General features: G+C 49.2%; 1 protein-coding gene across 1 annotated transcript in view; it reads left to right on the top strand.

The window, feature by feature from the left end:
* The first annotated feature begins 15,622 nt into the window (after positions 1–15,622).
* The window catches only part of LOC149360345 (uncharacterized), a 113,922-nt gene continuing 101,759 nt past the window's right edge, over positions 15,623–27,785 (top strand). The window contains exons 1-2 of the mRNA XM_089567840.1: positions 15,623–15,680; positions 20,111–20,167. Coding sequence (XP_089423966.1) covers positions 15,623–15,680; positions 20,111–20,167 — 115 coding nt within the window. The remainder of the gene's footprint in view (positions 15,681–20,110; positions 20,168–27,785) is intronic.

The following is a 27,785-nucleotide window of genomic DNA, read 5'->3' as shown; positions in this document are numbered from 1 at the left end:
AACTCCGTAAGGTGGGGGACCAGGTGGGCGGCATGGTCCAACGGGTTTCCAACAAACGCGGAGGGTTACGAAGTAAGGTAGGTAGGAGAGACTTTTATTGCTCTAGAAAGGTCTTGTGCTAGTAGCAGACGAGAAAGAAGAGGTCCATCCTCATTCTTCTCACAGGGTCTGTGCCGCTATTCCAGTGCGCCGCTGAGCTTCGCTGCTCGTTGGGCGAGCTGGATCAGACCTTGTGGGCAACCCAGATCGCCGCTAGAGAGCCGACTTACCCACTGTTCTGCACTCGGTTCTTTACAAAAGCTGTCGTTCTTACTGCATTCCCATGTGATGTGGCACAACGATGGTTTGCTGCCACACCATGGGCAAGTGTCCCGATATCGCGTCGGATAAATCTTGCTAAGGATATGCAGGTTTGGGAATGTTCCTGTCTGCAATCTTCGCCAGTACACTGCCTCTAGCTGATTTAGATCAGGATGAGGCGGCGCATAGCGGATCCGTACCCCCTTATAATAGTTGAGAATGTCTGAGTACGTAGGGCCGACTCGATCGGTTGGATCGTCCGATTGGGAGGAAGCTCGGCTCGTATACCCTCGAGCTACCTCGTCGGCGCGTTCGCGCTCCCCGCTATGTCGGTGTGTCCTGGCACCCAGTAAATGCTATGTGTGACTTTTGGTGGGTCGCGCTCTGGAGGAACCGGAGCGCGACCGACTTTGCTTATTTTTACTTTTTATTTTTATTTTGATATCTTAATTTTGTTTTGTTTTTGTTTTTGTTTATTTTCTTTTTTTTAGTTTTCCTGACTTTATTCTATTTTATTTATGAAACCCATGTATTCACTAGATGCACCTTTATTCATGCTTGATCTTGAGCCTTCGTGGCGGAGTGGTAGCGTCTCCGCTCCAAATGCCAAAGGCCCTGGTTCAATTCCCACCCTCGGCGCAGTTTCTTTTTAAACAGTGACGCCGAAAGGCGGACAACTCTGCCGACACGGCTGCCGACGCGTCTGCTAACAACAGTGTGAGGCATTAAAGGCTTTCGCCTTAATAGAATTAAATCAACTACATACCTCCGGTGGGATCCAAATCCAGGACCTCCAGATTTTGGGTCCATTACCCTACCAACTCCTCTACGGAGGCGCCGGTGCAATCATTTACGTTCTCGTTTGTTTGTTCTGAGTGCAACTTAACCTTCTCAATAATCAAAAGCGCCACCTTCGCCTGTAGAGGTGGACGTAGTGCAGTCGTCCACACACGGCTCTGGGCGCTCGAGCTGCGTGCTCTGTTTTTCATTTACGTGAACCAGTTTTGCTTGGCGGTCGCGTATAGCATTTAATGCACAGCGTTAAGGAGCTCGTGTCGCAGAAAATCTGGCGTCACCGTCGACAGCGTCGACGTTGCTGAGGATGAGTAAAACACTCAAGAAAAATGCCCAGTGGAGCAACCAAGGAGGGAGGTGGGCCACTAAAGTCACATAACTTAGTGACGTCATCACAACCTGCCCACCGGATTGTGGGAAAAGTGCGCGCCAATGCAGATGAGTGTTTAATTAATGATTAGGTGCGAAAAATTGATCGGGAGGAGCAACCTGGGTCTCACAAGTCACACCTGTGGCAGTATCTGTCATCGCACGGCAGTGGCGCATCGCTGAACCACTGCGCAAGGATCTATGAATGCTAAGTTAATAATGACCAATTTCGCACATAAGAGCATTAACCCACTGCGCTACTGCGTCATACCCTTAGAGCGGAGCTTAACTCCCCCCCTCAAATTTTTGAAGAATTAAGGAGCTAAACACGATCCATACGAATTTGCATGCACAATAGGGTTTTGTTCCGAGCCCTAGATCAGTCGCAAAATGACGCAACTGTACTCTCTGGCGCGCTGTTCAAGCACTATAGACATGTGTGTGTACACGAATCTACGTCCAGTATTACCGCGAGCGTCTCGTGGAACGTGCCTGAAGGGAGAGGGCGGACGCTGTACGAGTACCCTCTTATGCTGCCGTTCATCGCAACGTCACCCACAGGACACAGCGCGTAATAGGGTCGACAACGAGCGCGGGTGGCGTAACTATCGATAACACCACCTCTATGAGGACGAAGAAAGTGCGTACAAATGCTTCTCGCCTCTGGAGGCGCCTTCGTGTCACCGAAAGTAATTCTAGCACCGTGCACAATACAGTGATCGCTGACCCGGTGGGCGTAAAGTGACGCTATCGGTATCAATGCTGCAAATTATTGCTATTTTGGTTATGAATTTCTCATTAATTCAGCATTAATCAAGGAAGCACCCAACCTAAAGGCACTGTAAACACAACTGATATGAAAATTCCACCTCTGTGCGAAATATGCGCCCGCATAAATGAGCGATTTAGCCGAGATAAGATTCTTCGATTTTTTCCTATCGACCACTGACCCAGGAGAGGAACCATGCTGACAAGAACTGCCGCGTAGTGCAGAGCTTCCTTTCCGACTACGTCGGCATTACGATTACGGTGCGCGCAGTTTCTGCGAAAATGAAGTGACTTCACTCAACAATGAAGGTTAGTGAGGCATCATGACAGAGAAGATGACGCTGTTCCATCAGGCAATGCCAAGGGCGTTTTCAGAAATTTGAAGTCACTTGTAAGGTTAGGGGCCAGGCAGAATCAAAAAAGCCATTTTTTTGCAGTGATGCAGCACGGATAACTGCTGCCTGGCCCCAAGAAAGAAGACAACATGCCCAACAGGGGGCGTCCCCAACCAACTCCACCGAGAAAACCGGCGAACCATGAGAACAACCGACCACGCAGCTCTGGTAAGTACACGTCTTGGTACCATTAGCCGATATGGAGTTGTGCTGCTCTTCGTCCGTGCTGTGATGCCATAGTCGTCATCATCATCATCAGCCTGACTACGCCCACTTCAGGGCAAAGGTCTCTTTCACGCCTCTCCAATTCCTATCCTTTGTCAGCTGCGGCCACCGTATACCAGCAAACGTCTTAATCGTATCCCAGCCACCTAACTTTCTGCCACCACCTGTAATGCTTGCCTTCACCTGGAATCCACTCCGCTACCCTTAAGGAACTGGTTATTTTGCGATCTCAATTATATGCCGTGCCCAAGCCCATTTATTCCTCTTGATTTCGGCTAGGACACCACAGTCATTGCAGTTAAATCGAAGGGTAACGTTTGCACAGACCTGGCCTCCGAATTCCTCCAAATAACATAACCATTACTCTGTACAGGCCGTAGAACCTACGCCGTGGAGCCTGCCGCCGCTCTGAAAGCTCTCGCACCGACACGTATTACGGATCTTCGGTAGGGATGCCTAGGAGGACACGGAACAGAGGTTTATAGTGTCGCAGAATGTGATCTAAATAAGGGTTTACAGATGGAGTGTGGAACAACAGTGTGGAACAACAGTGTGGAACAACAGTGAAAAAAAAAAAAAAGAAAAAAAGATCACTTGTGGTGGTGAAGAAATTGAAATTGTTCACGAACACACCATACTAGGTGTAACTTTTTCTTCACACCTTACATGGGATTCGCATGTTGAGAAGATAATAAAAAACCTCTCGTTGGTAACAGGTGCAATTGCTCGTTGCCGCGCGTTCCTTCCTGGTAAAATAAAGCTACAAATATATAATGCATTATTTGTCTCACAAATAAGCTATTGCTCATTAGTCTGGTTGACAACAACTAAGGCCAACTTAGAAAAAATTTACCTTCTGCAAAAGAAAGCTATACGTCACATTGCTAATCTTGATTACTTAAGCCACACACGGCAAGCTTTTGAAACATTCAGTGTGTTAAAAATTCAAAGTATGTATGAATTCCGAATATTGCTTTCATTTCATCTGTCGTCATCCTTTAGGTCTATGATTGAAGGCACTGCGCTATTGAAACAGAACGCTCACACAGTTAATACTCGCAACACACACACTTGGTTTGTTCCCCATTTTCGCACTGACTATAAGTTCCAAGCATTACAGCACAATCTTCCAGTAATTTTAAATAGATATAAAGACATAAATAACCCTACTAAGAAAGCATTGCGTGAATTATTTCTTCAAAAATAATTCCTGACGTATAATTTGCGCCAAAGTACAGCTGCTCCTTTGTATCTTATGTAAATATGTTTTCTGTATTTCCATATTGTAATTTATTGATGATTTTGTGCTTTCTGGATGTCCTGTTTTGTGAAAACTGTAACCTGACTATGTGTTCGTTTTTATTTTTTTTTGTGTGTATGTCAATGTTCTCAACAATGTCTGCTCCTATGCCTTGTAACGGCTGCCTGGGCCTCGTCAAGCTGTATACCTACAGCTTTTAGTCCAGGCAGCCGCCAGAATTTTCTGGAAAATAAATGAAATTGAATTGAATTGAATTTAATGCGGTGGTTTGGAGCTGCAGAGCACGTGGATACGTGTGAGTAAGAAACCGCTGAGGACCAAATGAGTGAAAATAATGAAGCCGTATTAGGATAGTTTTATGGAAGAAGAAATTGAAGAACGTTAGAAGCAAGAATACCGAAAGAACTGCCGAATAGTTGGTCAGGATTAATAAAGACTCAATATGGGGCCTGAAGCATGACACGCGGAAAGAGTAAAATTTGGCGGACGCTAAAGCGTCGCCTGTAACAGTAGGACGCGATAGCTTGATTAGAGAGAAGATCGCATCGCTTACATTACACGTACACAACAAACTAATTCCCAACTAGCGTACTCATAATTGCTGATATACGCATCAGAACATGCCTCTAAATGCGTTCACGCCTGAAGTGGCTTGTTGGCTACAGGGAAGTGAACGTGGGAGCAAAGTAGACAACGGCCGAGCATGTATAGACAATACTGTAGTGGCTGGTTAATTTGGATGTGCAGTTTTGTTCTTTACCCTTCGCTTTTATGGTGTATAGTGTTGGAGAGTGGTCCGGTATTGAATACACAGTGGTTTTGGCCATGAAGGCAATACTCACTACTGATGGCGCAATAGACGCGAATGTTCGTGTGAACCACTTGGCAACTGCTCATCCTTCTCACTCGTTTTGTTGGAACGCCTTTGGACGTTGAACAAGGTTTTGGTTTGGAAAGAATATGTCGTATTATTACGGTCAGCGCTCGGCGGGATCCACAGCAGTCTCGCGCACATTGAGTCCGTCATCTTCTTTCTGCTGCACTCAAACGCTGCAGCATGGCGTAGAACTACACCCGGGCCAATCGAATCTCGCCCTCGAAGGAGCGATTACATGGGGTGATTGGCGATTTCACAGTTGACATCACTCAAGCGATCGAAAGCAACAAAACGGCCGCAGTACTTCGCGAGGAATTTCCGCGAGGACTCCACGCAGTGGAGTACAGAGCCAAACTTAGTCACCTGTATCAAACGTAACGGCAATGTGCCCACTCTTGTAACGGCTTTTGTGCGAACGTGTGTCCTGATCTTTCGTAGGCGAGCTACTCGGCTAGTCATCCGGCTTCCTCCCCACGGCAAAAGGCCTGCGAAATGGACGGATCAGGATTTTTAGAAAAAGGGCACGTATTGTATCCAGAAACGTGCGTGCAATGCGGCCGTAAAAGAGAAACAGCTGAGAGTATCTAGTAGAGTATCTAGTGACTTTTTTTTTCCAGTGTTGTAGGCGTACGTGGAAAACGGTAGCGCTGTGCCCCAGTTCATATGGTCGGCCGCCAAATGCATGCGCAACATGTTCGTGAGGACGCGGTTGGTATGCTCCGACAGACCAATGGTTTGCGGATGACAGGGCATTGAATGACGATAACCACAACGCTTAGCCGCAGTAGTTCTTCGACAACGTCGGCAGTGAACTGGCGCCCGCGGTCGCTGATTACGGCTGCAGGACCTCGGTGGCGAAATACGATCGAGTGGAGTATAAAGGACGTGACGTCTGTTGCTTTGACGGTCACGAAAGCAGCTGTCTCCACGCAGCGAGTCAAATAGTCGACGCAAATAACAATCTAGTGGTAGACTTGGGAAACGGAGCAAGCAAATAACCCCCGATCTTCTCAAAAGAGCAGTCAGGGAGTCTGACCGGTCGCTACAAGCCGGCGGTCGAGGCAGTGGGATGCTTAAAGCACTGACTCTATAGGCAGCCTACAACGTATTGCTGAGTTGTCTTCTAAAGTCCAGGCAAGTAAAAATGTTGCCCCGTTGTGTGCAACGTACAAGAAAATCCTTGGTGACCGGAAGCAATACCGCCGTACATAGCATGCAGGACAACTGTACGAAGGCTGGCAGGGACAACTAAAAGCAGACGAGCAACCCCCACTAAATAGTTCGTATTAAAGAGCGCGTCCTTCCATATGACGAATGACGTGGCAGGAGGAGACATACGGGCTTGATCGAACAACGGTTCAGACTTGGAGCCTTGCGTTATTCATGGTGAAAGTCGTAAGGCTGGGAAACTCCGCGGAGAGTGGGAATAGACAGTGTTACATAGGTAGTGCGCGCATTGCGCGTGCCTTGCTTCCGTGGAACATAGACGACGCTCAGTATAGAAAAGCGTTTATTCGCACCGATCAGCTAGCTCATATAACGTGACCGCTCGAGGGTAAGGGGAGGCAGGAGCGACGGAAGACGTGAGAGACGTGCAGTCGGTCGGCTCTCCGGCGGTGAGGCGGCTGGCATGGAAAAGTTTTGGACACATACTGCTGCTTGTCGTTCTATGTTGCGGTCCAATCCTGGCCACCAAAATGATCTGGCAACTGCTTTCATAGCTGAAGACCCCTGGTGTGTTTTTTGCTGTAGGTGCTAAACACGATGCCGTGCTTTCTTCGGCACAATTACGCAGTGCCCCCAGTACATCTAGTCCGTGGGCCAAATACAGACCTTAGTCTTTTATCCAAAAACAGAATAATACGCTCGTCATCTATAAATCTTGAGGTCAACGTTCAGCCATACTTTGATAACTGCGCTACCCTTTTCAGTTGCGGGTTATTTGCAGTTAGTTGCTTCAGTTCATAAACTGACACTGTCCGTCTTCAAATGCTGCTAGAGCAAGAATGTAATCAGGGGGATCGTCCGATTGCAGCTCTGTCGTAGGTTGTAGCAGTCGACTCAGAGCGTCGGCATGCAGAAGTTGTTTAGCCGGCGAGTACTGGAGCTTGTAACGGAAACCTCCAAGGTACAGAGATCAACATTTTATGCCAGCGGCTGCAAGCAATGAGGCCGGTCGATCTGCCTTCAGCAATCCCAGGAGAGGCTGGTGGTCAGGAAGAAGTGTGAATTCTCGGCCTAAGAGAAAATCCCGGAACTTTATTACACCAAATACAAGGGCAAGGGCTTCGCGTTCGAGTTGAGAGTAATTCCTTTCAGCCTTTGCTAAGGTTCGCAACTGAAGCCTATGGGCTTGTTCACCCTGCCATATGTGTGGAATAGCACGGCGCTAATTCCATGTTCGACGCGCCACACTCTACCTTGAGGTCTGCAGCCCGATTGAAATGGGCAAGTACCCCTGCCCGACGAGAGCCTCGCTTAGCTTGAATAAATGCTGCCTCTTGTTGGGTTTCCCAAATCTTTCGTTTATTCTTCTCTAGCAGCTTGTACGAAGTTCCAAGGATGGATGATAAATTCGGCATGAACTTCGCGTAAAATGTAATCATGACCTAAAATGCGCGCAGCTCCTGCACATTATACGGACAAGAGGCTTGCATGATTACTTCGATATGCCGCTCTGTCGGATGTAAACCCTCACGGCCAATTCGGTGACCTAAGTAGGACACCGACGCCTGGCGCAATTTAGATCTGTCCAGGCTGAACTCAATCCCGTGCTTTTGGACACGCTGGAGCACAAGCCTTAATGTATCGGTGCCACCATGTTTTTCCAATATCAGTATATCGTCCAGGTAAGCCTGGACACCTGATATGCCTTACAATACAGTGTCGATTTTCCGTCGAAAAATTGCAGGTGCGGAAGCTATGCCGAAAGGCAAGCAGTTGTGGCAGAACAACCCCCGGTGCATATTGATAACGCGCAGTTTCTTGGACTGGTCATCGAGAGGGATCTGATTACAGGTATCACGCAGTTCGAGCGTGCTGAATGACTCGCTGCTATAGAGAACCTGCGCTGCCCAGGTGGCACTGCAGTTATTCTACTAGGTTACTAAAAACTGTTGCCGTCAGTCGCTTGGGCCGCCACAAACGCGAGAGCCCATTCTGAACGATTGGAAGCCCCCGTTTGATTGATAGCACTATTTGCCTCGCTTCTGTAGACATAACCCAGATAGCTCACAGGCACCACGTGTGGCTTCAACAGAGCGCAGAAGCTCATGCCGATAAGCTCAGGAAGGTGGCGTGTAATAGCACCAAGAGCGCCCCCAAAACTGCTTGCTCCTCTCGCTATGCTGTGTGCTACGGCGCTGCAATCGACACGGCAAACTTCAGGTTTTCTTCCCTATTCAAAGACGCAAAAATGCCATCAATGACAGGCAGCGGGTATTGCTCCAGCTCACATGCAGGGTTTTGGGTTACTTTGAAATCTGCACAGATTCGAACGGTGCCATCCTGTTTGAGTACTGACGCAATTGGTGTAGCCCAGTCTGCGTGTGCTATAGGCGAAAACCCTGCGATGGTTTCAGGCCTTTCAATCTGTTTGGATACCTTGTCGCGCCAAGCAGATAGAAGAGAACGGGCCTTACAGAATTTTGGTGTAGCTCCTTCTTTAAGTTGCACATGCACTGGTGGTCCATCTATAAGGTCCAATTCTGGCTGAAAACATCGTGGAAGATCGAGACCACATAGTCCACGGTTGATGCACAGTTCTTCCCAAAGCTCTCCCCCAGCTTCGCCCCGAGGCTGAGGACTGACGACCCTGCGTCGCTGAGCTTTGATATCAAGTCGCATCCGTAGATGCTTCATCCTGAGCAGTCGATAACCATTAATGAGCCCTCGACGATAGTTCCGTTGTACGAGACAGACATATCCAACTGCCTCAGTGCTGACAAGGTCCCTAGGCAACAGGAAAGTTTTATGTGGCATGGTGACAATGGTGGCCACTATTTCTTGCGCTGCTCATAAGGTTCCCTAAGCACAACACACACATCCGAACTAGTGTCGAAAATCATCGGTATATCGCTGTTACACCACGTGAACATTCGGCGAATCGGAGGTTCCAACTGAGAATTCCGAGACGCAACCTAAGTCCAGATGTGCATACCGTAGGACGCGCCATCCACGGTTTCCTCTGTTACATTTATGGCTTGGCTTGACATCCTTCGAGCAAGCGTTTTCTGGTCTTCCTTGCTGACTGCGCTAAAGCACTTTTTTGCAATGTGCCCGAGCCGGCCGCCGCGGTAGCATCGAACTTTCATCCAGCTACACGCATATCATTTCCATCGTGTTTTGTGCTTCCGCACCGTCCACACTGTAATACCGGCTCGTCGATGGACCGTCGCCGCGCGCTTATCTTAATTACGGCTGTCAAGCCCAAAGAAATCGCATTGGCGTCCTTTTCTGCTGCCTCAGGTCTAAGCGCTATCGCTTCGGCTTCCTTAATGGTGAGGTCTGTTTTTCTCAGCAGCTGCTTTAGCAGGGCACTTGACCTGACGCCGCATACTATCTTGTCGCGAAGCGTTCCATCGAGCATGCTTCCGAAGGTCCAGCCATCCGCTATTGGGCGAATTTCAACAAAGAATGCATGAGCAGACTCACCTGAAAACTGGCACCGGTTGAAAAAACAGAGGCTCTCCGTTATTTTGTTGCGTTTTGGGTCAAAATACGCACTTAGGACTTCAATTGTTTTTTCGTACTTGGCTCATTTGGCTTCTTCGTTGCAAATTTCTCTGGTAGGACTTGTACTGTGCGTCTGTTCAGTGCAGAAATGAGCAACGCCCTCTTCTTCATTGAATCTTCGATTCCAGTTGGCGTAGGTTTCAACTTTCGTAAGATACGAACTCCAGTGGTCACTGAGGTCGTGATACTCTGGAAGCTGCTGATGTGCCATGGCCGAAATCGTTGTGTCCAGCGAATCAGTCTTGGCCGTCGTTTCAGGTTGCCTGTCATTGTGGGTCGGCTTTGAGCTCATCACCACTGTTACATAGCTAGTACGCGCATTGCGCATGCCGTTTATGAAACACAGACGGACGCTCGGGACAGAAAAGCGTTTATTCGTACCGATCAGCCAGCTATAGCGTGACCACTCGAGGGTGAAGTTAGGCAGGAGCGACGGAAAACGTGAGAGGCATGTGCTTGTACCGCCGCGGTTGCTCAGTGGTAAGGCGCTCGTCTACCGAGCCGGAGTACCCGGGTTCGAATCCGACCGCGGCAGCCGCGTTTCGATGGAGGCGAAACGCAAGAGGCGCCGGTGTGTTGTGCGATGTCAGTGCACGGTAAAGATCCCCAGCTGGTCGAAATTATTCCAGAGACCTCCACTACGGCACCTCTTTCTCTTTCTTTCACTCCTACCTTCCTCCCTTCCCTTACGGCGCAGTTCAGGTGTCGGCCGATATACGTGAGACAGATACTGCGCCTTTTCCTTTCCTGAAAAACCAATTTTATGCGCTGGGCGTTCGCCACAGTGATAAGGTCGAGCGTTTACAGCAGATAGTTATCGAAATCCTCTTCTCAACTCGCCGTGTCTAGTAGAAGAAAACGGACAAACAGTCGGCATGAGCATTGTGTAAACGGCTTTATGCCGCAGTAAAGTGATATTCTACTAGGCGTAAGGCCCAGCGAGTGAGCCGACTGGAAAGATCGCGAAGGTCAACAAGCCAACATAAAGAGTGATGGGCTGTAACAATCTTCAAGTGGCATTCATGTAGATATGGTTGAACATTTCGCACATCAAAGAGGACGGCGAGACACTCGACTTCCGTCACAGTATAGAGAGAGAGAGAGAAAACTTTATTTACACAGGAATTCGGGGCACGCCCCAGGGTCCCCGCGCGACCCCACTGCACTCAAGTGTTTATGTTCCGAAGGTCCATAACACTGGCAGCATGGCCGGTGGCGATGGTCAGCACGGCCGGGTCCTCCGAGCGCAGCAGGGTCTTCCAGTCCTCCCAGGTCTTGAGGTTCTCTAGGTCCCGCGGGGGAGGGTCCGCCGGGCAGAGGGAAATGATGTGGAGGGAAGAGGCGAAGGGTTCTGGGCATAGAGTGCATGCCGGAGTGGGGAAGGAGGGATGATAATGGGCTAGGTTAAGGGGTGAAGGGAGTGTGTGTGTCTGTAGTCTGCGCCAGAGTGTTGCGTGTTTGTTATCTAGGGAGGGGTGGGGCGTGGGTAGAGCTGGCGTAAGGCTCTGTGCGCCTGGGTCAGCTCACTGAATGAGTGCATGCGCTCCATCGTGAATCCCCGATCAGAGGTCACCTGAGCCCGATTTAAAGAACCTCGGGCTAAAAGGTTCGCGGCCTCGTTTCCGGGATTCCCGGAGTGCGCGGGCACCCATATCAGCTCCACTTGGCGGGGCGGGGGGGCATCGGGCGAGTCCAGTATGCCAAAAGCAGGGACATGGACTCGGCCTCGAGCAAAATTTAGAATCGCAGTTTTAGAATCGCTTAAAATGTACCGGGCTTCCGTGCGGGTTATAGCAAGGGCAATGGCAGCTTCCTCTGCAGCCTCTGGGGACGTGTCTGGAGGGAGAGGTAGTGTGAGGAGGGCGGATAAAGAGGAGTCCACCACAGCTACTGTCGCTTCATCACCCGTACAGGCAGCGTCCACCCATACGGCGTCCGGCTGGGGGCCGTTCGCTTGATGGAGTGCCTTCGCACTGGCTCTGCGGCGCTGCTCATGGTGGGACGGGTGCATATTCCTCGGGAGCGGCCTGATGAGGAGCTCTCGGTGAAGGGATCGTGGGATGGCGTGGAGGGTTGGGTCGTTGGCCGGTATTTTGATTCCGAGGGTGTCCAGGATATACCGACCTGTGGAGGTTTGTGTGAGCCTGATGTATTGGGCCTGTCGGTGGGCCTCCACCAGTTCCCCGATCGTATTGTGGAGGCCCAGGCCTAGTAACCTGTCTGTGGTTGTGTTGAGGGGAAGTTGAAGTGCTACCTTGAATGCCTTGCGAATCAAAGCATCCAAAGCGTTTATGTCATGTTTGGATAGGTGTAAGTATGGGGTAGTGTACAGCACACGGCTGAGGACAAAGGCATGAATGAGGCGACATAGGTCGCGCTCCTTCATACCTCTATGACGTCCCGAAACCCTGCGGATGAGGTGCGATATCGCGCCTACAACCTGCTTGAGTTTCTTGGGAGTGGTGTCGCTTTCCAATTTCGTCAAAGTGCGACTTGCGTATGCGACCAAATGCTGGTATAAGTTTGATGCGCGCTGCACCGACACCCACGTCGCTGGCGTAGGTGTGCACTTCAGTGGTTGTGGTGAGTGGTGGTGGTTCAGTTATACGAAGTTACGAAGACGGGAACGGGTCCCCGCTGCCCTGAGCAAACTTCGCTCCTTTCTCGCCGCGCTGTTCCTTGCTGCAGGCCACCTCCTGTCGTTGATGCCTCCGGCTGTCACCCCTTGAAAGCGTCCAAGGATCCGCTCTCGCCTTGATAATCTGGGAGTCCCGATGAGCCCAGGAAGACGTTCTGCTATCTTTCGTAACGGGGTGGTTCTTGCGCAGTGCCCAAGCTCGCCAAATGTTGTCAGCTGCGCCACAGAAAGAGAGAGAGAGAGAAAACTTTTATTTAAAAAGAAGAAGGTTGCTCGAGCAACTTGGGTGGCACCCCTAGTCCAAGGCGCCACTGGCTTTAGCTGACTGACGGACTTGCTGAACCAACTTAAGTTGCTGATCCAGGGTCTCGCTGGTCAGGGCCACCTCCCACTGCTCATATGTCGGGTTGGATACAGTTAAGTGTTTTGGTTTCGTTGTACATTCCCACGATATGTGGTAGAGCGTAGGGCAAGCTCCACACCAAGGGCATGTATTCTGATATTGAGTGGGGCTAATCTTGTGTAGGATGAACAAGTTAGGGAAAGTGTTGGTCTGAATTTTCCTCCAGTCTATGGCTGCGGAGGAGTCTAGTTTTATCTGAGGGGGTGGGTATTTTCTGCGCTCCAGCCGAATATGTTCTAATCTGTCACCATAGGTGCTAGGCATGGGCGTGGGGTAGGGATGAGGATCCGCCCGGTGGGTTAAATCTCGGGCTAGATCGTTGGCTACCTCATTTCCAGCTAGTCCTTCGTGACCAGGTGTCCATGTTAGTCTGTGTGTTAGGCTGAGATTGCCAAGTAGCTGTGTTGCTCTTGAGGGAAGCCTGCCATTAAGAAAGTCTCGGCAGGCTTGTTGGGAGTCTGTTACAACGTGGGAGGACTCTCCTCTTTGGTCTTTATGTTTGATGGCGATAGCTATTGCCAGAGCCTCTGCAGAGGAGGGGTTTTCTGCATATATAGAAGCTTGGAGAGCCGGTTTAGTTGGTGGTCAGTCGCAGCGAATGAGAACTGTCCCGGCGTGGGGTAGGCCCCAATGTCTACGTAAACGGCTTTACGGTCGCTTTCTAGGTGTTTCTGAAGTGCCTTTGCTCGCGCTTGTCGTCTGCCTTGCTGATGAGCATGATATGATGCATGTGACGTGGGATTGGACTAACGGTGATCTTTTCTTTGGTTTGGAGTGGAAGAGAGGTTTTACTGCCTCTTGTCTCCAGCCCCGGCCATGTCCCTAATTTAGTCAGGATCGTCCTTCCCGCATTGGTTTTTAGAAGGCGCTCTTTTTGGCTTTCCAAGAGGGCTTCTTGGAGCTCGGTAAAAGTGTTGTGCAGCCCAAGCTCTAGGAGTCGTTCTGTAGAAGTGGCTATTGGAAGATTGAGGGCAGTTTTGTAAGCCCCTATTATGATTGTATCGATAGCTCTGGTTTCCACAGTGCCCAGTTTTTGGTAAGGGAGGCCGTATGTTATCCTGCTCAGAACTAGGGCCTGGACGAGTCTAAGGGTGTCCTCTTCTCTCATACCCTTGCGGTGCCAGGTAATGCGGCGGATCATTCTTGAGATTTGATTAACTGTTTTTTTTTATGGTTCTGATCATATGGTCGAATCTGAGGTTACTTTGAAGCCAGAGCCCCAGTATCCGGATCTTGTCCACTTCATTAATCTTGCGTCCACCCAGGAAAAGCTCAACTTCTCCTGGGGATGTGTAAGGGAGTTTGTGGAGTCTAATGACCTCAGAATTCTCCGGGGCACACTCCAGACCACTTTCCGCAGCAAATTCTTCAACCCTGTGTATGGCTTCTTGTAGGGCTTCTTCTTTTTGGGCTAAGGAGCCGTGTGTGGCCCATAGAGTTATATCATCGGCATAGACCGTGTAGCCTAGGAGCCGTGTGTGGCCCATAGTTATATCATCGGCATAGACCGTGTAGCCTATGTCGGGCTGCGTTTGAAGCTTTCTTGCTAGCTTAGCATGGCAATATTGAAGAGGAGGGGGGATATTATAGCCCCTTGAGCAGTACCCTTGTTAGGCATGGGGAAGGGATGAGAACGGACTTCACCAATGCCTATGGTGGCGGTTCTGTTGGAGAGGAAAGCCTTGATGTAGTTAAATATCCTCTCTCCACAGTTTAGACCACTCAGCTCCTCTAGGATAGCCTGATGGAGACGTTGTCAAAGGCTCCTTTTAAATGCAGGGCTAAAAGAAGGTTTTCTCCGTGGGTGGGTATTGTATTAAGCACTTCATCGCTAATCCTTAGGAAGGCATCTTGTGTACAGAGACCTTTTCGGAATCCCACCATAGTGTAGGGGTAAAAGTTGTTATCTTCTATATAGTTCTGGAGTCTGGTGTGTATGATTCTTTCATACAGTTTGCCCAGACAGGAGGTTAAGGAGATTGGGCGGAGGGACTCTACTGCCGGGGGTTTCCCGGCCTTTGGAATCATAATGATATCCGCATGGCGCCACTCAGCTGGAACCTGGCCGTTCTCCCGTAACTCGTTGTTAATGTATTCTGTTAGGTCTTTCAGATGGTTGTTGCTGAGGTTTCGAATTATAGCGTTGGTAACCTTGTCTCCGCCCGGTGCAGTGTTCCGCTGAGCTATACTTGCTGCAGCATAAACTTCAGATACCGTTATGGAGGCGTCTAAGCTTGGATTTTGTTGTCCTTCATAGGTCAGGGTGCATGGAGGGGTGTGGTCTCTTATGTACTTGCGATGCATGGCTGTTATGAGGTCTTTGTCTGTGCCTTGAAACTTATGGGCAACTGTTTGGAGAGTTCGGCTGGTAACTGATTTGGCCTTATTCGGGTCGAGCATGCATCTTAAGATGGTCCATGTCTGGGCTGTGCTTAGAGTGCCTTTCAGGGAAGCACAAAACTCAGACCAGTTTTGTCTACACAGTTGTATAGCATATGCTTGCGCTTGCTGTGTAATCTTAGCAATTCGTAGTTTTAGTTTTCTATTGAGACGCTGCTTTTTCCAGCGTTTAGTGAGGCCTTTTCGAGCCTCCCATAGCATTCGCGGTTCCTCTTCTGCACCTCCCTTCTTCGCGGTGCTCGTTCATTTGGCGTTGGCGCGGAGCACACAGTTTGATGACGGAGAGATGACGAAAAACGGGCGAACACGGGAACTGTACTTGTATAATATTTTGAATCGGTGCAGAAACACACAAAAGAAACACACTTTATACAAAAGAGTTGACACAAAACATTCTGAGGGCACAGAAGTCTGATGACATGGAGGAATGCGAAAATGTGTGCTTTGAGGAAAGGAAATGACGCAGCAGCTCTCAGATCTCGACATCTTGGTGTGGTCCAAAACCCCTGTCGCAAGTAAGCCTCCAACTTCACATTTCGACATCTCGGTGGGCACCTCTACCGCACCTTAAGGGAAAGTGTAGTGTCTCAAAACATGCAATCAAGGTGTTTAATTGATTGGTGCGAACCGCTATCGCAAGTTAGCCTCCAACTTGACTGAAACATGTAAGCTATATGCAAAACGGAAAGGCTATGACATCACCCAAAATTCGGTAGACGAGCGGTTGCTCAGAATTTTGGTGAATGTATTCGGCAATACTGTCGCCATATTTAGGTCAACCAGTGATGACATCGGGATGCACGTAGCGGTGATTATCACTTGGCTAGTGTGTGACGTAGTAATTTTCTATCACGTGACATTGGTGTTACGTCACTACCTTGGCAGATAACTCATTTTTTGCAAGTGATCTTGTGACGCGGCTTTTGCATGTATGGCGTCCTTACCTTGACACATGACTTCATTTTTCTAAAGGGATGCTGTCTCGGGACCCATTGATTACCTCCCTTGATTAGTTACGCAGTTAGTATTCACTTCATCCTTTTTATTTGGTTATTTTCAACTTTACTAATTAAATTATTTCTTTATTGCACTCATTTATAATTGTTTACTAACTGACAATGCGACGGTATCACGGCATATAACACCGTTGAAGAACCCCAGGTGGCCGAAATTTCCGGAGCCCTTCACTACGGCGTCCCTCATAGCCTGAGTCGCTTGGGGACGTTAAACCCTAATAAATCAAATCATTTATTACTCCTTATCATTAAAATTTTTGCACATTCATTCATCGGGACTGACATCATCGTGTGGACAGGTATTGCGGACAAGATCTGAGTACACACCCGAGCTTTATAATGCTTTCGCATCTGGCTCGTTACTCACGACTTTCCGAAAGCCGGGGCTTGTCGACTTCTTTCGACGAAGCCAGACCAAGGACATCATAACATATACGCCCTGCTTCCCTAAGGTCGCGTGGAGAGGAGGACCTGGGTGCTGCTCTGAGACGCCCGTCCATGTGTGCGCTCCTTCAGGAGTGCTCAAGAAAGTTTTTTTCTTCGCGGCAGGCGCGGCAACCACTTATCGTTAGATGGATAGACATCGATTCTGACGAAAATCAGCCAGGGTCCTATACCGGGGTTGGCCCAGACCAAATTATGGAAATGTCATGGGCCAGATTTGGAGGTCAGCATTGTGTCCGACACGTTAAATTACGATTGGACATCGATGTTGGTCCAAATCGCCCAAGGCCAAGTTTCGGGAGTCGCCCGGGACAAATTGTTGCCATTTCCTGGGCCAGATTCGTAGGTCGCCATTGTTGCAGACACGCCCGCAATAGTTGGCTATCGATTTCGGTTTAAATCGACCGAGGTAAGGCTTTGCGGGGGGCCCGGGCCAAATTTTTGCCGCTCCGCGGCACACTTGCTCTGGCAACGAGCAATGAAGAAGGGAGATGCACAAGCAAGATACAAGATGCGCAAGCTTATTGCTTGGCGCTGACGATCATATGGGTGCTTTCGGCCTTTTATTGAATTCATTCTGTTCAGGCAAGGAAAGATCACTCAGCTGCAGAAAGGTCCAGGTCTACCCCTTAAGTATGTCTGTTGCTACTTTGATTCTTCCATTCTTCCTTTCATTCTTTGTTTTCTTTTCTCTTTCTTTATTTCTCTGTTTCTGTCATACTTTATTTCATCCTTTCGTTCTTTCTCTCTTTCTTCCTTTCTTTGTTTCTTTTTCTTTCATTCTTTTGTGTGCTTTCTTAGTTTTTTCTTTCCTTCTTCATTACTTTCTTCCTATCATTGTTCCTTTTTCTCTCTTTTTGTCTCTCTTCCTTTATTTCTTACTTTCTTCCTTTCAGTCTTTATATCTTACTTTCATCCTTTCAATGTTCTTTTCATTGGTTCTGTCTTTTCTTCTTACTTTCTATCGTTCCTTCTTTCTTTCTCCGTTTTTCTAATTATTGCGCTCTTTTTCTGTCATTCCTTTTTCTTTTTTTCGTACTTTCGTGTGTTCTTTCCTTCTCTCTCTCTTTTTTTCTTCATTTCTTCCTTACCATTCTATTTTTTTCCTACACTCTTTCATTCTTTCCTTCTTTCTCTCCGTCTTCCTTTCTCTCTCTCTCTTCTTTAATTCTTCCCTCTCTTCTTATTTTCTTTCCTTCTTAATTCTTCTCTCCCTTTCTTGCATTTTTCCTTTCTTTCCTTCTCTGTCTTTTTGGTGCCTTTTTTCCTCTTTTGTTTCTTTCTTTCATTATTTGTTTCTGTCTTTCTTTCCTTCCTCTTTCTTTCTGTGTTTTCCGTTTCTCTCTTTCTTTGTTGCTTCCAATCTTCCTTTATTTTATTCCTTTCGCTCTTTCTTTTCTTCACTCCCTTTCTTGCTTTATTTCTTTGATTCTTACTTTATTTCTCTTTCTTTGCTTCTATCTGCCATTCTTTCTATGTTTATGTCATTCATTGTTGTTGGTAACTTCCCTTCATTCTCTCTTTATTCATTTCCTTTATACCTTCGTCTTTCTTTCCTCCTTGCCATATTGATTTAGTTCTTTGTCTTTCTTTCCTCATCAGACATATGCCTAACAGCGAACTGAAGGTAGCGGCGTGGCATACCATGACGGTGCCTCGGCCGCCTACATTATGGTAACAGTCTGGTATACAAATGCAAAAGTGCGGCCAGCCGCTTGTAAATAGTACGCCGCATGGGACATGAGACCTTAAGAAAAATAAAGTTCACACGAATTTAAACAATACACAGAGAAGAAAATGGGTTAACAATACACATCTGGCGGCTTTACATGTGTGCGAAGGCACATGTTTTAACCACAATGTGTGCGAAGGCACATGTTTTAACCACAGTGAGGAGGTATCGACACCGGGGCCCATTTCACGGAGGGCGAGAGGTTGGAGGGCGTCGGCTGGTGGAAGCGATGGCACGGTGACAAAAAAGTATCCTGGGGCAGATGTATGCGCGCCAGCGTCTTCTGGTCTAAGACCACGCTGGCGCCCGGCCGGACGTAGTGGTACTTGACCATATTCCGTATGGGTGGGTGGTGTGAAAACATTAGGCTATAAAAGGACAGGAGGTATGCTTGGATTAGCCCATGAGGGACCGGTCGTTCCAAGTACCAGCTGGAGGTTCTCTAGGTGGTGGGAGCTGTCGTGGAACCCCTAGAATAATGGGGCCAGAACGCCACCTGAATGAAGTACATTTGTAGCCGAAAAAGCACTGCAGCACTTAGTTGAACTGAGTGTACCCTAGCCTCAAGTCATGGACATATAATAATTATTTCTGCAAGTGAGCTCAAAATTTTTCCGCGGCCAATTTGTTGAAGGTTCATTTGTCACGTGTAGTCTGCGCCATCATTATCACTCATTAAAAGGTGCGGAGCGCGCGCTGGCCCTAGGATAAAAAACTGGACGGAGGGATACAACAGCTATATCTTATCGGTACTCATCTACAGGTCAAAAACGTGGAGGCTAACGCAGAGGGTGGAGCTCAAGTTAAGCACAACGCAGCCAGCTATGCAACGAAAAATCATTGGCGTGGCGTTGAGAGACCGGAAGTGGGCAGAGTGGTGAGGGAACAAATGGGAGTTAATGACATCCTAGTCAAAATAAAGGCGAAGAAATGGGCTTGGGCAGGGCACGTAATTCGAAGGGAGGATGACCGGTGGTTAAGGGTACCGGAGTGGATTCCAATAGAAGGCAATGGTAGGAGGGGGCGACAGAAAGTCAGGGGGGTATGAGATTCAGAAGTTTGCTAGGATACCGTGGCCGCAGCTGGCCCGCCTTTGCCCTGCAGTGGGCGTAGTCAGGCTGATGATGATGATGATATAGGGAACACGCAAGTTCTGCCTTAAGAGTATGCCGCAAAAGCGTTAAGGGGTTAATGCCCATATATGCCGAATTGGTCACTCTGCTTAACATACATCGACCGCTGGGAATGGTCGTACCACTCCTGGTGCAGTGATGCAGCCGTTAAGCGATGCGCCACTGCTCTGCAGGGGCAGGTGCTGCCACCGGTAGGGCTTGCGTGACTCTAGTTTCTCTGGCGACCTCTCGCGACCAATGGTTAAACTGGTTCTTTAACGGTGGGCAGTTTGCTCACGATCCAGTGGGAAGGTTGTGATGACGTGACAACGTCACGTGACCTAGGTGCCCACCTGCCATTTCAGTTGCTTCTCTAGGAAATTTCTGCAGATTATTCGCTTGCGGCTAACGACGCCGACAAAGACGCCGGATTTTCTGCGACACCTGACTCTTAACGCTGCCGCCTGAAACTTCCTTCTGTATCTTACTATCTTATACTATCTAAAAACTATCTGATACTATCTCGTGAGCTGTTGTTGCCCCAGATTAATGTAACCAAGTCGTACAAAACTTCTCAACATAAGAAATAGGTAGTAGTACCTTCGTTGCTGTGTCTCACCAGAAACGCATTTTCTGTGTAGGCGCGGAGCCGGTGACAGACAACGGACGGGAGAGCCCTGAAGAAGACTGGGAGGCTGGTGAGTCCACAATGTCACGTTCTTGTACTCTGTAGTGGAGCGGGACTAAATACATGTATTCATTGCTGCGGGCACGCGGAATTGTTATTTAAAGAGTTCCATTTTTTAGCATGTTATGGAGTAATATTACGAGACATTTTGTCCATGTTTTCTCAAAAACAGTGCGTTCAGTTTGCCATTGTTTAGCCATTATGAAAGGGCACTATGATGACTACTGCATGAAGACGTAATCAGCAAACATGGATCGTTTGTCTCCTTGTTGCTTATGAATGCTTGTTCACCAGGAAATAAAATTTTAAGATAACAATCCTGGGGGCCTCCTTAAGCACATTTTTAAAGATGAAACACGATCGCATTTTGAAGTTCGCCAACCCCCCAAAATACTAAGTTAGATTAGTCAGGATTATTTGGTGAACTGATGCAGATTATTGAGAATTACTGATTGTATTTGGTGGATTAGTTAATCGGATTAGCGTAATTCATCATGATGGAAGGTACTCCAGCACACTAATCCTCACATTTTCAAATTTGGCAGTGCTGATCGCGTTAGCACATCTCGATTAGTCGGAGAATTTCGTTGCACACGATGTTGATTATTATTAATTCAGCTGTTTTTCAAACGTAGGTCACTGTCTCACAATACAGTTAGCGCCACAAATTTACAAATTTAAAACGACTGAGAGGCACTAGTATTCTTATACTGCGCGTAGACTCGTTCGAGCGGCGGGGGCCGCGCACGGAGGAGCCTCCGAAGATCGACGCTCACTCGACGAGCGAGTTCCGCTTTGAGACTACAGGTTTATTTGCAATAGTGACAGAGCACTGGAAGGAAGAAAAACAAAAAACACAAGGGGAAAAGAGGGAGAAGGGAAGCGGGGGGCGCACTGAAAAGAGGGCCACCTGCAGCTTCGGCCCGGCCGGGCTCATGACCTTGAGGCGCAGTGGCGTCTTGCGGCTCCGATGCGCGAACCTCGTAGTTGTCAGGAAGCCGGCATGCTCCCTTATATTTCTGCCTTACGCAATCCGGAACTCGGGGACCATCTCCTATATTCTTCATCCTCACCCGCAATGAGCTTCAACTCATTTGTGCTGCCTGTGGGACATCTTCGCCTTGGAGTTAGAGAGGGCAAAGGGCCTGCACTGGTCGCCGAAGCTCCCTTTTGCTTGGGAGGCCAATTTTGCTGGCGCGTACATTGTCGTCTCTCCCTGGGAAGATCTCCCTGACTCGCGCCATCGGCCAAATTTGGCGGGGCGTCCGCTGGTCGCCGAGCCGCACAATGTCGTCTTTCTTAACGCTTCGCTAAGTGACGCTTGTTAAGAGCGCGGAACTCAGTTCTAGAAGGTACTCGCGCCTGCATCGTTTCCAGAATGAATCAACCAGCGCGATGCGGTATTTCCATTTCCCTCGCAGTGTTTCACTTGTTGACCGCGCAGAAGTGGCCGCTGCTCCGGATGGCAAAGCTGTGAGCCGACGTCCGACAAGAAAATGAGCCGGTGTTAGGGGCGCTGGCTCCCCCGCATCTGAGTGGACGTACGTCAGGGGACGGGAATTTACAACCGCCTCGACTTCTGTTAGAACTGTGCCGAGGCTGTGAAAATCGAGGAGCTTCTTTCAAGTGTTTTGCGAAGGCAGGTTTTCACGGTGTGCACCGTCCTTTCCAAAAATCCGGACCCCCACGCCGCTCTCTATAATGATTTACCGCGACATTCCAGTTTCGCCGATGTATGCTTGTACTTCTGCTCCCCACGCCACTTGAAACATCTTTGCGAGTTCCTTAGACGTTCCTTTAAAGGTTAGAGCGTTATCCGAATACATGACATTGATGATTCCTCGGCGGGAGACAAATCTTCTCAGTGCCATGAGAAATCAGTTGGATGTCATGTCACCGACAAGTTCAAGATGGATTGTTCTGGTTACTGCACACGTAAAAAAGAGCTACGGAACTTTGCATGCCGTCGCTTATTCATTGTAAAGTAGTGGGCCCGCAAAATCGACCCCTGTGATCAGAAATGGGTTAGCCTTTGTGACACGTTCTGATCGAAGCGGGGCCATGGGCTCTGCAGCTGGGCTGAAACTTTGCTTCTGACACTGCAGACAGCGCCGGATTATAGATTTTACAGCTTGCCTCGCTCTATGTACCCAGTAGCGCTCACGAAGATGGCATAGCATGTCTCGCACTCCCGCATGTAGCAACCGCTTGTGCTCTCGAGTTATGAGCAACTGTGCGAACCGGTGGGCTGAACAGAGAATAGCGGGGTGTTTTGTGCCCTCCTCTTCGGCGCTATGCTGGAGTCTGCCGCCAACTCTCAGTATGCCCTCAGCGTCGAGGAAAGGGTTGAGAGTTAGGATTGGCGATTTCTTGTCCAGTGTAGCTGACGACTTGAGGACGCTTATTTCTTCCGAGAAGCTTGTGGTTTGTGACATTCGAAGCCAATACTTTTCGGCTTGTGCCGCCTCTGTCGCTGTTAACTCTCCCTCTCTTTTCTGGGAATGGTTGCGAAAGTCATGCAGGAACCGCTGAACCCACGCTGTTACGCGAAGTGCTCTGGATAAGGAGCTGCTGATCTCAATATCCAGCAGTGGCTCCGGTGCACTGCAGGTCACTGCATTGAGAACCTGGACGACCCTTTTCTCCTCAGCGGAAGAGTTGCTATCAATGTTCGGGATAACCGTACGGTGCTCGGTGGTCGCCTTCAGCCAATCAGGCATTCCACCACGCTTCACCCCTGGTTAAAAGCTCTGTGGGGTTAGACTTTCCAGGGCAATGCTTCCAAACTGCAGGATCAGTCAGAGACTTAACCTCCTGCACTCTGTTGCCAATGAAAGGTTTCCACTTGAAAGCAGAGATTTTTATCCAGCTCAGGGCAATGGTTGAGTCACTCAAGCAGTGCACTGAAATAGCTGTTACATTCAGCTGCTGAAAAAGCGTTTTGGCCAACCGAGCTCCTATTAGGGCCCCCATCAGTTCCAACCACGGTAATGACAAGCGCTTTAATGGCGCCACCCTTGTTTTAGTCATCAGAAGATATACAGTGAAGTTCCAGTCGTCATTTGTTGTCTTCGTGTAAGCGACGGTACCTTATGCTTTCGGGCTGGCATCACAGAAAATTTAAAGCTCCAGCTGGGCATGCTCTTCTTTCAAGGCGACTTTACGAGGTACGGAAATGTGGCGAAGCCCAGGCAGCCGTTGGCACCAAATGTCCCATCGGTCAAGTACATCTGGAGGCAGTTTCTCATCCCAATCTGTACCTCGCTCCCAAAGGGTCTGAAACAAGATCTTCGCTGTAGTAGAAATTGGTGCGAAGAAATTGAAGGGGCCGAAAATACGCGCAGACGCTTCCAGCAAAACTTCTTTGTGTATTGCCGCGATCTCAAAACTCTATTATGGTGTTCATCTCAAACACGAAATTGTCTGCGTGAGGCCTCCATTCGACACCCAGGATCTTGGTCACTGTGAGCTCCGGCAAGCTGCCTCGCGCATTCTCATTTTCGGACAACATCGTCGTAAGTTCAATCGAATTCGATCGCCACTTGCGTAGATGCATGCCTGCCTTGTGCACAATGTGCTCCAATTCTTAGCAGGTGCGCTGCGCCTCCTCAACTGTGTCAGCACCTGTCACTAAATCGTCCACATATAAGTCGTTCTTGAGTATATTCGCGGGGCTCGGATAAATGTCTTGCACTGACTCAACGGGATACCTCAGAGTTGCCGCGAGCAAAAAGGGGCTTGTTGCCCAGAAGGGCACTCGTGTCATTCGGTACTCCTTTATAGGAAGAAGAGCTTCTGACTGCTTGAGAGGTTGCTCGTACTAGAGAAAGCGCAAGGCGTCACAGTCACTTTCGAACAGCTGCACTTGGAGGACAGCCTTTCAATATCGTTTATGACAGCTATTCTTTGGGTTCGAAACCTGATTAGGATATCTGAGAGGTTTGGTTTCAAACTTGGTCCAGCAGAGTGAACATCATTTAGCGAAATCTCACCTCGTGCGCTCGAGGAGGCATCGAAGACCACCCTTAGCTTAGTTGTCTCGCTTGTCGATCTGACAACGCCTCGATGCGGGAGGTAATAAATAGGTCCCATTGGGGGCTCACCATTTTCGTCGGCCTCCTCAGCGTGCCCAGCAACCAGGTATTCTCTCAGCGCTCAGTCGTAAGCTTGCATGTCGCCGTCGTTTCTTATCAGCTTTGTTGTTAACGACCGAAGTCTCCGCGCAGCTATGGCCTTGTTGTCCGCCAAATCTGAGGCACTTTCTTTCCAGGGCAAAGAGACCTGATAACGGCCACTTCTGTAGTTGACGCTTTCTTGAAAGCTTCGAAGAACTTCGTCTCCCTTCTCTGTGGTTTGTGTGTCAACGATTCCAAGATGTTCCAATTCCCAAAATGACTTCAGCTGCCTGGAGAGATCGTCGTTTTCTTGCTCAGTGGTCACCAACACGCGCATGACTTCGATGGTTGTCAAACAGGTCGTCGCTGTGTTTCTTACTACCCTACCCTGCAGCGTCCACCCAAAGACCGTCTCCACGGCGATAAGCTTGTCGTTGACCCGCTTGACACTTCCAGTGGCGACGTCCTAGTAATGGTCAGCTCCAATCAGGAGAGAGACTCCGGTGTTATGTCGGTAGTCGTCCGTGACCAGGTTAGCAAGTTGGAGCCCTTGGTCCGCAGCCAGGCTGGTAGGGGAGGCGTTAGGTGATGCCAGGAAATCCCCGGAAATCTCTGGAACCTCGAGGGCCTCGATTCTTATTACGTGGTCGTCATTGCGGCTTCGTAGACACAACTCGACTCTGTTGCATGTTGTGACTTTTGGCGTAGTGGTCCCAAAGGTGTGAATGGCCAGACGTTCTTCTCCCACCACTTGAAGTTTGAGACGCCGGGATACTTCTCGCTTTACGAATGTTCTCTGGCTGCCACCGTCGAGCAGAGACCTTACCAAGGCGCGATTCTGTTTCGATTCCTCACAGGCTTGTGCTGTCTGTAGGAGCACGCGGGGCGTGCAGCCAGTCGGTGCCACCTGTAACGAAGACTACACGACAACCTCGAGAGGAGCAAAACCGTTTCTTGAAAGGAGTGGTGTCGACTTGCTGAGATCGCAGGCCAGTAGCGTTCCGGGCGGAACATTTGGCGCATTGGAGCCACTTGACTGTTCTGCAATCGGCTGGTCGATGATTCCTTTTCGTGCATTTAAAGCACCGTCTTTCTTTGGCCAGGATCTCTTTCTTGGCTTCTGGCGCAACGGAGGCCAAGCAGTCTGCCGTAACGTGGTCCTATGCCCCACAAAATGAGCACTGTGACTCACTGCCCTTTACAGCGAAGACGGCTGCAGATGGTGGCTTCTCCTTAATGCTTGGCTCCCTCTGTTTAACATCCCTGTTCAGTTACTACTGCACTGTGCTCGTTCTCTGCTCTCCACTTCCGTTCTCAAGAAATCGAGGAAATCTTGGAGCTCGTCTTGGGGAACGGTTGAAGTGGTGCCTTCCTTCGGTAGTACTCGAGGCTAAGTTGATCTGGGATGCTCTTCCGAAGGACAATCAGCAACAACACGCCGTACGTGCTCGTTGTCATGCCCAGTGCCTCGAGGCTTCGGACTCGCGACTGTACCTCATCATAGAGGGTCCTGAGCCTTTTTGTGTCATGAGGTTGTTTACCGGGCGAATACCGAGCAAGCCAGACATGTGTTCTTCGATTATGATGTCTCCTCCCCCAAATCTTTCGGTGAGGGTCCTGATGGCAGTTCCGTAATTTTCATTGCTTAGGGATAACCCTTCGATAGCCGCTGCCGCCTTTCCTGTTAGATAAATTGTCAGTATACTGAAATTTACCGATTGATAAAAGAGAGCCATTTGTGTGGATTCTTGAGTCGAATTGATTCCAAAATTTTTGCCATGATCTCAGGTCTCCATTAAACTTAGCGATTTCTAACTTTGGAAGATTGGTTGTTGCTGATGGAAGCTGGCTCGTGGTAACGCTGGCGTGAACTGATGGCTGAGAACTAGGCTCGGAAGGATCTCCCGTTACCCTTGGAGTTCTTCACCGGTCTTCGTAAGAAGTTTGGTTTCGTAGGGTTCTTTTTATTCGAGTTTTCGTGATGATAATCTTCTCGCTGTAAGCAGATACGGCGACTAATTCTGCGTCGAGTTCCTGTAGGTCAGTTTTCTTCTTAGTGTTGTCGTGAACCGATTTTAGATCTTCTGCTTGCTCGATAAGGAGGTCAAGTTGTTCTCCAAGCTCACCGCTTTGTGCTGCAGGCTCTTGTAGAAGGGCGGTGGCTGCCGCGTTGATCGTTTCGATTGCTTGACGTAGTGCGGCTTGCTTCTTTTGGAGTCGTTCCATGGCGTCTTTGATGGCAGTTGACTAAGTTCCCAGGTTTCGGCACCAAATGATGATTATTATTAATTTTGTTTCTTTCAAACTTACGTCACTGTCTCACAATACAGTTAGCACCACAAATTTAAAACGAGTGGGCCGCACTAGTGATCTTATACTGCGCGTCGACTAGTTCGGGTGGCGGTGACCACGCACGCAGGAGCCTCCAAAGAACGACGCTAACTCGACGGAGTTGAGTTTGCGGGCCGCCGGGCAGCGGGCCATCTCCATATCCCCCCCGGGCGCCGCCGACTTGGTCCTTATCTTAAGATGTTTTAGGCGGCGTAGCTTTTAAGCAGACAGAGGAAACGCTGGGGTCAAAGGGCTGCCGCCCCAAAAGGTAAAAGCAGCAATGGCAGCGAGGGGTGCCGGAAGGGGATCCGTTCCGCGGACAGTGCGTACGAGTCGCGTACCCCGGCTATTGTCGGGGTTAAGTTCAATGACCCTTCGACCGCGGCGTCGAACAGTGCGAAAGAAAACTTCAGGGACACTTGAGGGGGAAGCTTGCGTGGGAGGCAGCTGAGTGTAATTACGAATGGTCGTGAGGCCGGATGGAAGTGGTCATTCGGGTAACGAGTTGTGATTACTCTGCCTCTGGCCAGAGGGCTCAGATGCACCCTATAGTGTTTGGAGCCACAGCTGATGGAAGTGGTGCTTGCGTGCTTTTGTGGTGTTGTCAAAGTGTTTTCACTGTGTCTGGAAAAGCGCTATCGGCTTCTTCAAAGGCATGCGGCCCTCGCGAGCAAACAAGCTCGTGGGGACCGGCGTGTCTTTGGTCTGTTGAGTTGCACAGAAAACGCTCTGATTGGTTGTAAGAAGCCCATCTCTCATTGGTTACTAAGTTTGTCCCCAGAATGCTGGGGAAACTTATTTAAGGAGGCGTTTTGGCGCCAAAGAGAGACTTGGGCAGGGACTCTTGGTGGAGAGTCGGAATCGCGAGACGGACAGGGTCTAGCTTTGCGCTGGCCACGTTCCGGAGGACGAGGAGCCGCTACGCGTAGCGCGAGTTCAGTCGGCCAGGCAGGACAGGGTTTCGTAGGGGCGAGCTCTGGCCTGGCGCTCCCGATCGTCCTGAATGCTAGCGATCACCCTGGTCGATGTGTATAAGTGTAAATAGTTGTAAATAAACCCAGCTTGTACATATCTGCAAAGAAGTTCGTCTACATCTCATCTCCCTCCTGCAACGTGTCGCGCCCAAACGGACCCCCATCTCCACCATCACAAAAGAGGAAGACCTGAACCCGAGTTCAACTG

Source organism: Amblyomma mixtum, chromosome 2, assembly GCF_055824585.1.
Source record: "Amblyomma mixtum isolate Tamu chromosome 2, ASM5582458v1, whole genome shotgun sequence".
NCBI lineage: Eukaryota > Metazoa > Arthropoda > Arachnida > Ixodida > Ixodidae > Amblyomma > Amblyomma mixtum.
Note: the sequence above shows the minus strand (reverse complement) of the source record. Positions and strands in the feature narration are given on the sequence as shown.